The sequence below is a fragment of the Triticum aestivum genome, chromosome 6B (assembly GCF_018294505.1).
Source record: "Triticum aestivum cultivar Chinese Spring chromosome 6B, IWGSC CS RefSeq v2.1, whole genome shotgun sequence".
Classification (NCBI taxonomy): Eukaryota; Viridiplantae; Streptophyta; class Magnoliopsida; order Poales; family Poaceae; genus Triticum; species Triticum aestivum.
In genome coordinates, this window is record NC_057810.1 from 21,736,226 (window position 1) to 21,752,052 (window position 15,827).

The window sequence follows — 15,827 nt, forward strand, 5'->3', positions numbered from 1 at the left end:
CGAGCCCGACTAATTTCCCAAGTGATGATGGCAAGTCCGAGAGACACATGGCGACAATCGGCACTACTAGCAATGATTCAGCAATGAAGTTGGCCATATTAATAATCCACTTAGTTTTTTAATTGACCAATCCACTTAGTTGACCCTATTGTAATACCGCCACATATAATCGCGACTCCTTTAACTCGATGTTTACCGCACCCCACTTATTACCTGATACTACTACATGGTTGTTTGTGTAGAGTGTATTTTTTTGTGCTCCTCCTTATTCAGCTCAAACATGGAAATACATTCTTAGACAGACAAAAAACTTGAGAAAGTAGATTCCATGGAATGAAAAAGCAGGCCCCACAAATAATTCAGCAAACCAAAACCGATGGCGTTTTTGTTGGACTCTCTTGCACCATCAGCATGGGCAACCACCTACCTTACTCTCCTATGACCTTTCTTATATGTATCACCAAACCAAGCCACACAAGATGGGTCAGGGATGGATAGATGTGTGGCTAGGTTAAGCTTGCTAGCAATGCCTGGTGGTGGTGGCACTGGCAGGTCCCATTTGGGTCACACTTTGTTGGATGTGGATTTGTAACCAACATGACGTTGAATCCTCCTCGTGTACTCCTGTCGCCTTGGGCAGCAATTCATGGCCTCTTGTACACGTTGCCATGGATGCGGTGCACGCCGCATGCACCGCTCGCATGGAGTGTTGGGTACTCTAGTGACAATCAGCGAGGTGCTGACTCACCATTGCCGGTGGAAAAATAGAGGGACAGATCCATCTAGACGTACCTACCGGAGCCAATCGGTAGCAGCTAGCTAGCCAGGACAAGCAACAATTTCTGTACGGTGTACAGTCGGTAGTAGTGGGGCTAGTTACTGGTCCTCTAGTGGCTTCAGCTCCACATAATCACAAGCAAACAAACATGAACGGATGGCAGATCAAATGACCAATCCATCATGGATAAGAAAAACTAGGACGTAGTACTCCAGGGAGCTGGCTTTGCATGCACACTGTTCTAGCTACGCTAATTAAGCTTGAAGGGTCTTGCTCTTCGTGGAACCAACCGAACGAGAAATAAGTATAGTTGCAGATTCGACATCATTGCTAGTACAATAAGACTAGCCACAGTGGGAGTAACGCCAGCAGTAACATCGAGTCCAACTCAGCAAATTTGTTTATGTGACAATGAGCTAATGAGAAGAGATATACTTTGAGTAACTTAGCTAGTTACTGTAACATCACATGTCCCAATGCAATATGAGTCTATAACCTAATAAATGAGGCTTTGCATGACACCACACTTATGTTACTACCCACTATGAAGGTAGTAACATAGTCTAGGGATATGTGTATGTTACTCTCCACTGTGGCTAGTCTAATGCAGGTCCATGTGTCGAACAGAACTGGTCCCAACTAGACTGTACTACCTCTGTAAAGAAATATAGGAGCGTTTAGATCACTACTTAGAATCTAAGAGGGAGTACAAATTAAGCTAATGCTAATCAAGAGGTCAATCATCTAAGTTTCTTACGATAGAATCAAACTCGGCTCATGGCTGCGGACCTCACCGAGGTTCAACTCGATCCATTAGGCTGATCGACGATCGTAGTGGGGAGTATGATAACTTAGTGTCATGCATATGATACTTGGGTACGATACTACATCTGTAGTGCATAGTAATATAAATTAGTACCATAGGTGATCGGTTTTATTGCCATGCATGACACATAGTAGTATAGAATTTAATATGATACGATATCATAATATGACACTTAACACTCTTTTCTCCATTTAATTCTACACCACCTCATCAAAATTGCCTAGTTGGCATGCATGATACTAGCTATGATACTCCCATTACGACCATTCTTAATTCTGTTGGCTGGTGATTTCTACCACGTCAGCAATCCCTTTTTAACTCTTACTACTAACCATGTGACGAGGCAGGGTGTAACAGGTGGCCATAATTGATGGCAGCTAGTCATTGTAATAACTTGCTAGCTTGGCATGCATGAAGCTCTAACAACCAACAACAAAATCAACATCACAGTCAATAAGTATTCAACAACTAGCAATAATGGATATAGGAAGAGAGACCGGGGCCTACACGACGCACAAAGAGGGGTCTAGTTTGCATGTGTGTGTGTGAAGGAGTGTCGTTGTCCAAGCTACAATGTCTTTCTCCATCCAGCGCTATGGTTCCGCGAAGATTCATCGGCATCAGGCAGCTACAATAATGCAGGTGAAGGTAGGGACCATGAATCTATGACCAGACTCGATTTTAATCATGAAAATTCTCTCACCCATCCTTGGAATCCAAACTTCTGGCTGTGCTTCTCCATATGGTCCATGCCATGTCAATCGTCTTTTCTTTTTTGCGGTGGGAACACCAACATTGTGTGCTTGCGCAACATGACATGTGGCAACAGTCAGTACAAATAGCAATGATTTGGAAGTCATGTGATGAAGCTATCGGCCATAGTTACCTATGGCTACAACGATGTCGGCCACAAAAATGAACACATGGGCACATTGTAACCTTCAAGTTCCGAGCATGACGCTGACAATGCGGCGTGTAAAAAGTGGCAGAGTATTATCGCGGGCGATAATAATCTCCAATAACTGATATGGCACCTTCAAGACATTCAAGCTATCCACCACTCGAATGGTTGACATAGCCAACTCTACTGGCTGGTGGCCACCATAGCTTTTGACTGCACCCATGCTCATTTTCTGATGTTGCCCACTTACCCTCCACATATCAACGCATATTGATGATTGGATCAATATGTATGCGGTGTGCGTTTAGCAAGATAACTCAAGAAGGTGAAGAATAAACTATGCAGCACACTTCACATGCGCACATGGGTGTGTGTGGTTGTTACCGTGTTGAATCTCGGGTTGTATCCATTTGTCTTCGTCGATGACAATCTCCTTGGACCATACTTGCAAGCAACCAATGCAAGCTGCAATAATGCATTGTTCGGCATAGCAATGATTCAGTTTTGTTTGTGGACAACAATAGCAAGGCAGGAACCACACAAACCGGTTGTGCTCACGTGTCTTTTTTGTTTTTTGCTGATTAATTAGATTGCACAAATTTCTTACTTTTGATAAACTAAAATGTACTCCCTCCGTCCGGAAATACTTGTCGGGAAAATGGATGAATCTAGACGTATTTTAATTATAGATACATCCAATTTTATCCATTTATTCGACAAGTATTTTAGGACGGAGGGAGTAGTAGATACTACAAAGGTTTGCATGTGAACTACTAGTTATATACCCCCTGTCAAAAGGCAACAAAATAAGAACTACCTATCAGTCAAACTAAACCCATTGCGAATATTGATTTCGCAATGATTTGTCTAGAAGAATTACTTAGCATTAGGCGCTACATTATTTTTCCTTTCTAGAACGGTGAGCACACAAGAATAAAGAGCGAATCCGATGGTTCTCTCGACAGCAACCAAACATGCATGCATCAAGGCAAGAAGAAACCCCTGGTGCATGTTAGTATTGGCAGAGGCCACTAATTCCGGCCGTCAGGTGAGTGGTGGAGAAGATCCAGAATCTTATCATCAGCATCCTTGGTGGCCTCACAGTCTGATTTGTAGTCCACATGCCATTGCCAGCTCAAATCTTCCACTCCAATCTTCCATTGTCTATCCATCTAATATAATCAAGATCCCTGGGGTTGGGCTTGGTATCATTGACACTTGTCCATGAGTGTATGTAGTACCTCCCCTCCAATAATTCTCATTTGTTTACACAATAATTCCCGCTTGTTTGTTTACCTAATAATTCCCGTGAGGGTATGCAGGAGATGTGTTTGTATGTGACAAGTTGTTCACCGAATCACCGATAGTGCACTTTTTAAACTATAATTAATATACGAGCTGACCTTGTGCCTAACCTTGAGTGCAAAAGCAATCATGTACAGATTGGGAGTCGTTCGTCGCATGAAACAACAAGACCAGATGCACGCAAAACCTTTTCTAATGAATTCTGAATAGTGTTGACCACAAGTCCACCAACATTGTTATTCAAAATACAGAACAAAGACAACGATGACATAAGTACTACTCCCTCTGATGCAAAGTAAGTGTCGCAGTTTTGAACTAACGTTTATATTGGAGGGAGTACAAGAAAATATGAACAAAAAATCTACTCAAAATTAGAAATAGTGAACATTTTTCTTTGATGTCAGAAATATAAGCGCATACCACATGTGAGTCCTCCAGGTGAGTCCGGATCAAGGATTTTACTCTCGATAATTTCATTAACCAAACCAGTCACCAGTTTTTCCGGTCCACCCCAAGAAACTATATTACCATTTCAATTTTTTGTTGAAATTTTGAATTTGAACGCAAAACCTTGAACAAATAAAGCAAGGACGGTCGTATTGGCTGAACTGTGTTGTGGCCGTGGTGGTAATCAGCAGTGTAGGTGTCATGAAGGTCCTGAGATCGAAAATCTCCAACTCGGATGTGGTTGTTCCTCGCTGTAACACCATGGTAGGATGTTTTTTCCTCCATTAATCAGGCATAAATATACTTATTGTTTTCTTAAAACAATTTGAATTCAAAATTTGTTTAAAGTTATCTTGGTGGTCATTGGTAGAAAACTGAAATGAGAAAAAAAAAAGACCTGGTGGAGATCGATCAGATAACGCAGAGAAGTTGCAACGAAGAAATGAGACGACCTTCCTTGGTCTAAAAACAGTACATACAATGTGCTATCTATCATATTTTTACTAAACAAAAATAATATTTGCATTTTCTTTTTACAGTGAGGTCATGTAGGCCTGATTGTAGGAGGAGTCCATCTCGTGGACGACGAGCCTCGTGACGTTGACCCGGGCGCTGGTGGCGTTGTTGAAGAGGTAGACCCCAGCGTTGGCATAGATGGCCTCCGTTGGGTACACCCGTGACGTCGCCGTCAACCTCCCGCCCATTGCAAAGCTCTCAACAATGGAATGGTCCACTAGCACCCTCACTGAAAACTCCTCGCCATCGAGCACGGGGACAATATTGCCTACGACCCTCTTGACAATATCGTTGGCATGAGATGAGCGCGTCTCGTCGTGGCAAAAGTGTGTGCGCAAGCCACCGTCGAGGCCTCTGGCGACGTAGAAGTACACGCCGGTCCGCTCCATGTCGCCACTGTGGTGCCTAGCATCAGCAAGCACAAGGAGGCCGAAGGGACCGAGTGTGCCCCGTCCAGTCGTGCCACCGCTGGTGCTGCAGTTGTAGCCAACATCCGCCTCCTTGGCAGCGGCAACGTCGAGCGGGTCAAGACGAAATGAGGCCTCGATGTCGAGCTGGGTGGCACGGTGAAGGCTGAGTGGGAATACAGAACCATGCTCGACGGTAACGCCTCCAAGGTTGGTGGAGTTGGTCCGGAGCGTCTCCACCTCCTCCACCGGCCACTGCAGAAGGTTGCTCCCTGTCTTGGTGTCCAGCACCACCGTGCGAGGGATCGACTGCAACAGTAACAACAGAAAACATTAGCAACTTGCACTAATTATCTTTTGAGAACCCTTTTGGTTCCAATCATTGTGACATCGTATATAGAAGTAGTTAACTGACAAGATATCCTTTTTCTTGTCTAATCCTAGTTTGGTGCAGACGAGACCACATGGTGGTGCATGATTGATTCATGGTTATGAGTTTTGCTTGTAGGACACACACAACTAGCTAGTTGCATTGGTTTATATTGTACTACTGCATTATATCCAAATAAAAGGCATTAGCAACTGTCACAATTGAACTTCTTCATCATCCATGTCAGTTCCTTCTAGCAACTGCCACCATTCTATCATTGCTTGCTTTTCCTTTTAGAACCCAGGTATCATCACTATGACAGCAAAAGAGAGGGAATACTAGGTAACTCAAGACAAAGAGATCACTCTTCTTGTCTAATCCCAGTTTGGCTCGTGCTAACAGAAATTCTCTATGCTTACTATATCAAGTTAGGTGGTTCTTGGCATGCCACTAGGCCACATGGCATTGTGCATTCAAAGTATCTCAACAGTAGCTGGAACTCTTTGCAAGCTGCTATCTATCTATAATTCCTGCCAAGTTGACAACGAGATGACAGCAACATCTCGTAGGGGAAAATAGGTAGGGGAGATAGAAAAAACCCGCCCGCGTCGCTCCTCACGGGCGGCACGGGCGGAAACTAATCTCCGCCGCCGGCGCTTCCTTCTTGGCGTCTCCCCCTCGCCGCCGCTGGCTTACGTCGCCGGGCAAAGCCTGCCGGCGGCCAGCGGCGGCGGGATCTTCCTCTCGCGGCCTTGGTAATGGACGTGCGGCCTCCGTTGCGGTGGCCGGTGCAGCGGTCACGGCGCCTCTGATCGACAACCACTCCTGGAGCTGCTCGTCTTGCCGGCGCGTGGGAGGCGAGGACCTGGTGGTGGGATCTCATGGTGGCCGTGATCCGTCGGCCGGCCGCCAGATCTGGATCGACCTGCGCTAGCTTCATTTCCTTCACCTTATCCCACTCGATCTGGGCTTCGGTGTGGCCTTGCTCGCCGGATCCGGGTGGTGGGCAGTGACTGGATGGTGAGGCTCTTTGGATCGGCGGAGACCCTTGGCCGGTGACGGCGGCCACAACGATGACGACGCTGCGGCGCCGATCCACTCCTTGCAGTCTTCGTTGAGATCCCAGCAGGGATGGCGGTGGCCCGTGCACGAGAGATGGAGGTCTTCGATCAGATCTGGGTGAAAACCTGCTTTTGTCTATGGCCAAGGCTGGCAACGGCGACGCTGTCTGCGTCGTTTCCTTTCTGAAGGCATCGCCGTGGAGAAGTTCAAGGCCACTCTCTACTATCTCCGGGGGAAACCCTAGATCAGTAGATCGAATGACGACGGCTCTATGGTGTCGTTTCCCCCTTGGAGGCATCATTCTTGGAGATGCACACGGGCTCGTGGGACCGGAGGACGGCGTCTTTGGTGGAGCGGTGCTTCATCTTCCACATTGATGGTGGCGGTTCTCGATGGTGTGGCGCTGTGGAGACTCGGTGTCTGATGCGCGGAGATGGACTTGCGCAAGAGGAGGAAGCTGTCTGGCGTCATGGTGGCGTTGATGGCAGAGAGGCCTGGCAAGGTTGGTGCAGCAACTATGCTCTGAAGATGGACCGAGGGATGATGGAGGTGACGGCCCTTGGAGCGTGCGGTGCTCACTGGGAGTGTGCCAGACCGGTGTGGGACCCAATCCAGGTAGTGGCTTGGATGGGACACCCGGCTTTACATGTTAGGCTTTGGTGCGATGTCTGTTTGGTATTAGGCCCGGACATTCGGCACGCCTTCATCAAGGGGATAGGAGTAGCAACGGTGCTGCCAAGATGGTGGTTTTAGGCTTATTGATGTATCACCTAGTATGGTTTCTGTGAATAATTAATAATATGGCTGCATGCATCGTCCAGATGCAGAGGCCGGGGGTACATCCTCCTTTTCTAAAAAAGAAAAGAAAATCTCGTTAGCTGCTATCTATCTATCTATAATTCCTGCCAAGTTGCTCCTGTTATTATTTGCCTGCCGACGTGTCTGAAACCCAACAAAAAGTGCATGCAACACTCCTAACCATTCAAGTTTATGCTAACAAAGATAGTGTACAAAGAATCAATCAATGGAGGTGTTAATCAATCACTTAAAGAAGACGATGAAAATGTCAAGTACCTGGAGGGAGGCCCATCCCTTGGCGACGTCAGCATGCTCGGAGTCGGTCTCACCGACCCACCCCCACAGCACGCGTCGCTTCTTTGATGGATCGTAGAATGTCTTGGACGCGTAGAACTTTCCCCAATCGTACCTCAACCCAATGCCGACATCGGCATCGGAGTCCAGCGGCGTCCATGTGTTCTTCGCCGCGTCGTACCTTCCCAGCGCGTAGTAGTCATGTCGGTCATCATCGGAGCTCTCCTTCATAACGTGCAAAACATCACCGCCGCCGTTGTTGGACGCCGCAGCCACTGCCTCCGTCATGTCGATGCCCCTCAGGCCGCCGACCGGGTACAAATCGATGCACTCCCACATGCCAGTCCCTGGCACACGGTGAAGCAGGCCAGGGACAAGCTCGTAGTCGATGAAATCCTTCGTCTTGTAGGTCATAACCATACCGGCATGGTGGTCATCCTTGGAGCCGATGACGAGCCGCCACGTGTCGTCGGAACCGTCAAACCACGCAGTGGTTGGGTCCCTGAAGTCCTTCTCCCCGACGCCCGGTGGCGGGTACATCACCGGGTTGTTCTCATACTTGGTCCAGTTGATGAGCAAAGGGTCGGAGGGGTCGGTGGGGAAAGCCAGGCATTGGACCTGGACCGATGCGTTGGTGGAGCCGGTGTAGAGCATCACGATGCGGCCGTCGGGGAGGACGGTGGCGGAACCCGACCAGACGCCATTGATGTCGTACCATTGGTCAGGGGACATTGCCACGGGGAGGTGGCGCCACCGGAGAAGGTCGCGGGAGGCGGCGTGACCCCAGGCGATCTTGTTGCCCCAGATGGCGCCGTCCGGGTTGTACTGGTAAAAGAGGTGGTACCACCCCTTGTAGTACACGGGACCTGCACTTGCATTTTGCATCAAAGAATGAGTTTTGCATCAACAAGATTACTGCAACAAGTATCCATGGAAGAAATGTTACGTACCGTTGGGGTCGTTCATCCAGTTCTTCTCGGGCTGGAAGTGAAAGCCTGTGCGCTGCCACTGGAGCATGGCATTGCTCCACGGGAACGCGTTGCCGCTGGCATCCGCGCCCAGCATGCCGCCGTGCGCGGCGGCGCCAGACGTCTTCTCCGAGACGCCAGACTCAGGCCCCCGGCTGCTGGTGCTCATCATCGCCGCGTCGACCGTCGTCTGGTCGCCAGACATGACGACGATGCCATCGGCGGGAAGCTGGCCGGCTAGCCTGACGCCGGCGAGCGCGGCAACCATAAGGAGCACGGCTGCGGTCACCAGCATCAGCGCAGCACAGAGCGGGCCTGCAGTCCGGCGCGCGCGCCCCACCATGGTGGCGGCCTCGGCGTCCTCCGGCAGCGGCGCGTAGGAGCACGGCAGGGGCGCTGAGCCGCCGTCTCTGGCCTCCATTGGCGTAGAATCGAGTGATTAGTGGAAGTGATTGCTCAATTAGCAAGAAGCTCCACTGCTAATCTTAGCAAAAGAGGAAGAGAACGTGTGTATCTGCCGAGGAGCTTCTCCTTCCCATTTTATAGTCTCCATGCCACCCGTTAGCGGCCTACCTGGCGCGGCCTCATTGGCCGCTGGCGGCGCCGCCATGGGCCCGGAGTGTCAGTGCTAATCATCAACTGTCCAGGCCATGTTATCCAGCTCGAGCCTTGTCCCTCTCACTCATTGTTCCTAGAAACTCTACTGGCAGTACTACTACTAGCTAGTGGCTCAGGCTGGATCATTATATTCTTTACGTACGTTGTTTGCGTTCAGATCCTTCCATGATCGGGTTGGATTACAGATTCCGTTGAGAGAGCGAACCGAAACCGCTGCTCATGGGGTTCATCGATCATGGGGCCCCAGCTAACTTAGCTTAATTAGCTTAGAGCATCACCAACTTGATCCCCAAAAACGGACACACCTTGCCAGTGAATTGGTCCAGACCAGTTTGCGTAAATTGATGCGGGAGCCGGCCATTCTCATCTAAGATAACGGGATGTTCAACATAAATTTTGAATCGAGACAGCTAAATCGTAGTTGACTGAGACCTAGTCTCAGTCGATGCTATATTCGTGTGATCTTAGTGAAGATCCATGCAAAAAAAAAATTACATGTTATGTCACTAGACTTAGACTTGAGATCTAGCCACGCCCTTTTTGAATTCATTGATTCCAAATTCAAGGATACTCGAGTGAGAATTGACATATGTCGTCTCACACATACTACCCTTTAATGTCATCTAACAATGTATAGGCGTGAATGACCTGCTCGCTTCTGTAGTACATCACGGCAGCGCGTGTTGGTTGTACAACATGTAGAGCAACACTGAGTAATGAATGAATTAAGAAATACTCTCTCCATCCGGAGATACTTGTCAGAGAAATGATATTTTTGGACGGAGAGAGTATGTACAGCAAGAAGAAGCGATACGTCGGAACAGGAGCATGCGGATGCAAATTAAGAGATGGCAGGGGTGGAGTGACAGAGAAGTGGATTGGAGAGGGATTTGAGTGGGTCCAAGCGGTTAGAGTTCTACATGGCCATGGTCTGGACTCCTCTAACCCTCCCCGTGTTTGTCCCAAATTTACGAGAAAACAAACGTCTAGACCAGTCCGCGGACTGACGGGTACCATGTTAGATGGTAAAATGAGTCCGAACTGTTCAGTCCGGAGTCCGGACGCTTACCGGCGGTTTTGGGTTCGGTGTTGGAGAAGGCCTTGCGCTTCTCTAGTTCTAGTTTACTCTTTGGGTTGCCTACACGGCCTCTTCCATAAACGAAAGCCTGCTTTGCTCCATCACCAAAACCAACGGCAAACCATTGAAGATGGATGGCCACGACCTTCAATCAATGAATGGCCAACAGCTAATGAATGGCTTCTCCTACGTTTCTGGTGCACGCCACATGACATCCATGTCGTGCTGACTCACCCTTGTCGGGAAGGGATTATGAGGCTGTGCCAGAGCCGGTCAGCAGCCAGTTCGGCATCAAGTTCTAGAGAGATCGATCAGTACGTAGCAACTACTCCTGCTAGTTCTGATGCTGCTGCATGATGCTACCAATAGCAATTAGTAGTAGTAGTAGCTTCGGCAGAGGTCTATCCTAATTCCAATACATCTCTGTGTTATTGGATTGGGTACTGTTGTACAAGCAGTGATGTCACATGGCACGACTACTATAGTGTCAAAAACGCTCTTATATGATGGGACGGAGGGTGTAGTACGGCTAACGTAGAACGTAGCGACAAACCTAGATTCCGTCGAGGAGGAGGAGGAGGAGCCCATGCACGAATAATTTAGCGAACCGAAACCGATGGCTTCCTCGGATTCTTCTTCCCTGCGATCGCTGTTACCATTATGCATTAGTATTTGCCGTATTGTGAACATGTGTCTCCACACACATTCCAGTCCTCTATTATTACTTGCCCATTTCATGGCGGCCTCTCTTTCAAACCAAACTAAACCACGGGATGGGATTAGATGGATGCCTTTGTGGTTAAGCTTCGCTCGTAGCTTCTTCCATCATTAGCAGTAAGCATCGGACATGACCACTGCATCCTCCTGTACCTCCGTCACTGGCAGCCTCTCGTTTCGATTGCCGGCGTGCACTCCACATGCATCGCGCTCGCATGGAGTACCCAGTGACAGTCCACACACAAGTTCTAGAGGGATCCATGCATGCATGCATCTCTACGCAAATGTATGGGAACAGAGGAGCCACTCGATTCATCATCTACAGCCAGGTACTCCCGGTTCCTAAATATATGTCCTTTTAGAGATTTCAATGAGACTATATACGGAGCAAAATAAATGAATCTACATTCTAAAATACGTCTATATACATATATATGTAGTTCGTATTGAAATCTCTAGAAAAACTTATATTTAAGAACCGAGGGAGAGTAACATGCATGCATGGTGATGGAAGACTAGTCGTGTTTCAGAAAGAATAAGAATACATTAATATTTATCTCAGTTAATGAGTAGAGATGAATCTTTTACCTCGTTATCAGAAGGAAATCGTTTTTTGATCACACAATGGGAAGAAAAGCAACAAGATTAGGTGGGTGATGAATTGATGATCAACAACAATATGGATATGATTGGATCAGCAGAGGTATGTGCTGATCTGGCCACTGTCCTAGCAAAGTAAGGAGTTCTTTCAAGTTGCATTAGTGAAGTGCAATAATGCAAAGGAATGCAGATAGTTGGATATAGGCAAAGTGGTTAGGAGGGATCCACACCACCAAATGCAGGCCACTGTGTGTCACTGTTACTATTTGCATCAAACCCCACATCAGGATCAACGGGGACATATGCAGTACACTAATGAGGTGGTAGGGATGGGATGATCCACTCGGTTGAATCGATTCAAGCCACCCAAAATTCTCGGAACCAAGCTCCTGGTCATGGCACGTGCCAAGTGTTGCTCCATCCGATGTGTGCCACATCAGTTGGTACGTGTGTACAATCCCTTTTCCATCTGGCTTCCTCTTAATGAATGACACGTAGGCCGGAGTTGTAACCTCGAGGTCGTGAGCTCGACCCCGGAGCCTGACCCACCGATAGGTTCATTGACGCCGATAGGGCAACATGTACAAGTGGCAGCAGTTAGCACGCCTAGCTATGCTTTCTATAGAAGCAATATATGTGTGACAGCAAGCGATGTAGACACGTGTACTTTTAACCACATAACAAGTAGTTCCTCTGTTTCAAAATATGTGAAGTTCTTGATTTATCCTAAGTCAAACTTCTCTAGGTTTAACCAAGACTGTAAGAAAATATACCAATACCTAGAACACCAAATTAGTTTCATTAGATTCATCATAAAGTATATTGTGGGACTAGATATAGTTGATGATGTGGGTATTAGTAATTTTTCATATATACTTGGTCAAACTTAAGGAACTTCGACTTAGAACAAACCTAAAACCTAAAAAAACGGAGGAAGTAGATCAGTTTATGGAGCCCGGAGTAGAGAGATGACTAGATTCGAATAAGATTAAACTACACATATATAGACATGGCACGCTCATGTGTCTGTGGTTAAATGTTGCCTCGGGTTCTGTCTGATCATCCTTGTCGAGGGTGGCCTCTCGTGACCAACCAACAAGTAACCGAGCTGAAATAATAATGCAATGGCTGTCGTAGCAATGATATTTTTTCCCATGGCATGGATACAGCAAGAACCACACATCAGGTGTCAGCTGATTCTAATTCTTCCATAAAATTCATGCTATAGCTCCTTCCATCAGTACTATTTTTTTATAACAGGAGCCTTATTGACACAAACATCGCATCAAGATGATACAAACCACATACAGTTCAGACCCGGATTTGTAATAATAGTGATAATCACTCCCTCGGTTACATGCAATAATATATATAACTTTTTGTGAAGTAAGCATCGTAAAGGTTGACCAAGTCTATTGAGAAAAATGTCAACCACAGTAATACAAAATAAATACAATGTCAAAACATGTTTCACCTATGTATCTAGTAATATTTATTTGTTATTGTTTTGTCAGGCCAAGGCAAACCATGGGATGGGATTAGATGGATGTGTGGCTAATTCAGCATTGCTCATAGCTTCCTCCATCATCACCAGTAAGCTACAAGCGTCGGACATGAGCACTGCATTATCTGCACCGTCCTCGTCATGTCGATCGTTCATCGGTAGCCTCTCGTGTCGATCACTGGCGTGCACACTGACTGCGCGCCACAAGCATCGCTCGCGCCTCCTCCAGTGACGGTCCACAAGTACACAAGTTCTAGAGGGATCCATGCATGCATCTGTACGCGGCTGTACCAGACCGACTAGTGTTTTTCTGCAAGAAAATAAATAAATAATAATCTTTAGTGCTATTTGTATCTAAAACTCTATCTTATTTAGTAACACAAGATAAAACTTTTATACCAAGTAAACACAACAAAGTCATTTTTCGTCACCATAATTTTTTGCCCACACAATCAGAAGAAACCAAAAGGCATTAGGTGGATGATGATCAATAATATGGAGAGTCTAGGAGCAGGAAATGTATGTGGTGACCTGACCACTGTCCTATAGCTACCCTAATTACAAGTCGTTTCCATGTTGCATCAGTGAAGTACAATAATGCACAGGAATCCACACCACCAAAAGACAGGCCCAATGTGTGTCACTGTCCTAGCCATATACAATGTCCCATGTGGTGGTAGGGATGGAATGATCCACTCGACTCGATTCAAGCCACACACAAAATTTGGAGCTTGCCATGCGCAAGTGTCAATCCATCCGATGTGCCATGTTAGGTACTACACACATCCACACGCTTTCTCTCTCCCCTACTCTTTTGGACGACACATAGGAGAGAGTTTGTAGCCTCAAGATCGCTAGCTTGATGCTTGAATCCCATCGACCGGTTGCCCCGTCGGTGGTGACAAGGCAACATGCAAGCGGTCGATGTCCTAGCTAAGCTAATCAAGAGATCAATCATACACATTTAGTAGGATTGAATTGAACAACACTCTTGGTTGTGGATCCCTCCAATTTGCGCAAAATGAAGTGTGACCTATGAAGTGTGCCACGAAAATGAATGCGCTCAAAGGTGTGTTCTCAGCGCTAACGGAGCATTGCCTCACACAACTAGTAATGACCCTCTAAATGTGCATGCTTTTAGTTGCGTGATGAATGAATGAATTTGTACATAATGTGTGGTTGTAAATTAAAGAACCCGGTAGGATTAAGATTAAACTGCACATGCACTTCAGGTGCATATGTGTGTTGGTTGTTAGCTCTCACGTCGTTTCTAACCGTCTCCGTCGAGGAGAATCTCCTCAGATCAAACTTACAAGCAATGAAGCTGCAATAATGCAGCACCCAATGTGGCAATGATTTATCCTTTTTGTCCACTATTAATCAGCAGGACAGGCCGGAACCACTCGATCTGGTTCTACTCACGTAAACGGGTTTTGGAAATTACTTATGAACTCCCTCTGTAAAGAAATATAAGAGCGTTTAGAACATTATTTTGATGATCTAAACGCTCTTATATTTGTTTACAGAGGAAGTATAAACTTGCTAAGTCGTAGGAATTATTCTGGTTTTTGCATGTGGATATTTTTTTCCATATTAAGTCACGTGAATTTTATATCTATCTACTATCCCTGCACACACACACACACACACAACTATCTACCAATCCAACTGATTGATTGTGTATGTATGAATGAGTTTGGCAAGGATTCACTATATATTCTTAATCAACGATTTCTTATATAGAGAGAACGCCCCTCACAAATTGAAAATACTAATTTGTTAAGAATCAATCGAATTGAAGTCATAGTGTCATCGTTGGCTGGAATCGATATATTCGCGAGATCTGGGTCACAATTTGTATCGACTAAAGAAATAGTAGGAATCCCCAAAATGGCACATTCCCGAAGAGCTATATACTCTTTTTGCTGATCAAGGACGATCACAATGTCTGGCAATCTCGTCATATATTTGATCCCGCCGAGATACCTTTGCAAGGTAGATAATTTTCACTTCAAGATTGCCACATCTCTTTTTGGGAGATGGTGGGATTTTCCCATTTTTTCTTCTGCTCTTAAGTCTTTAAATTGAGAAAGTCTAGTTTTCATAATCGACCAATTTGTTAACATAATACTGAACCACTTTTTATTAACATAATGACAACGAGCCCTTATTGCAGCTGATGCTACTAAATCTGTTGCTCTTTTTTTGGTACCAACAATTAAGAAACTTTTTCCCTGACTTGCTGCATCAAAAACTAAATCACAAGATTCTGATAAAAAACTAGCCGTTCTAGCGAGATTTATAATATGAGTACCTTTACGCTTTGCCGAAATGTAAGGGGCCATTTTAGGATTCCATTTCTTAATACCATGACCAAAATGAACTCCTGCTTCTAGCATCTCTTTCAAATTAATGTTCCAATATCTTCTTGTCATTTTTTCCACACTTCCTTTTTTTTAATCCTACCATTCCATTACGGAATTTAGTTCTTTTTAAAGATTAAGAAAGATCCGAAATAGCTTGAAATAAATAATAATTGTTCCGAGAGAACCTTGTACTAAGATAAGAGTTGGCCGCCATTGATATATTGTATAAACATAACCACCTTTATGAATTAACTGACTTGTTTTACTTATTA

General features: G+C 46.0%; 1 protein-coding gene across 1 annotated transcript; it reads right to left on the reverse strand.

The window, feature by feature from the left end:
- Positions 1–4,686: 4,686 nt before the first annotated feature.
- Positions 4,687–9,188, reverse strand: LOC123135454 (sucrose:sucrose 1-fructosyltransferase). Its single transcript, XM_044554537.1, has 3 exons — positions 8,655–9,188; positions 7,687–8,570; positions 4,687–5,489 (listed from the first exon to the last, which is right to left on the reverse strand). Exons 1-3 carry the CDS (start codon positions 9,091–9,093, stop codon positions 4,791–4,793), a joined length of 2,022 nt encoding a protein of 673 aa, XP_044410472.1. The 5' UTR covers positions 9,094–9,188; the 3' UTR covers positions 4,687–4,790.
- Positions 9,189–15,827: the final 6,639 nt, after the last annotated feature.

What these genes read in the sequence shown, in the direction of transcription:
- LOC123135454 (XM_044554537.1), bottom strand. Translation starts at nt 9,093, where the DNA reads ATGGAGGCCAGAGACGGCGGCTCAGCGCCCCTGCCGTGCTCCTACGCG. An exon ending in CTGGATGAACGACCCCAACG is followed by an intron (nt 8,571 to 8,654) that starts GTACGTAACATT and finishes ATGCAAGTGCAG; the next exon opens with GTCCCGTGTACTACAAGGGG. An exon ending in AGGGATGGGCCTCCCTCCAG is followed by an intron (nt 5,490 to 7,686) that starts GTACTTGACATT and finishes TTACTGTTGCAG; the next exon opens with TCGATCCCTCGCACGGTGGT.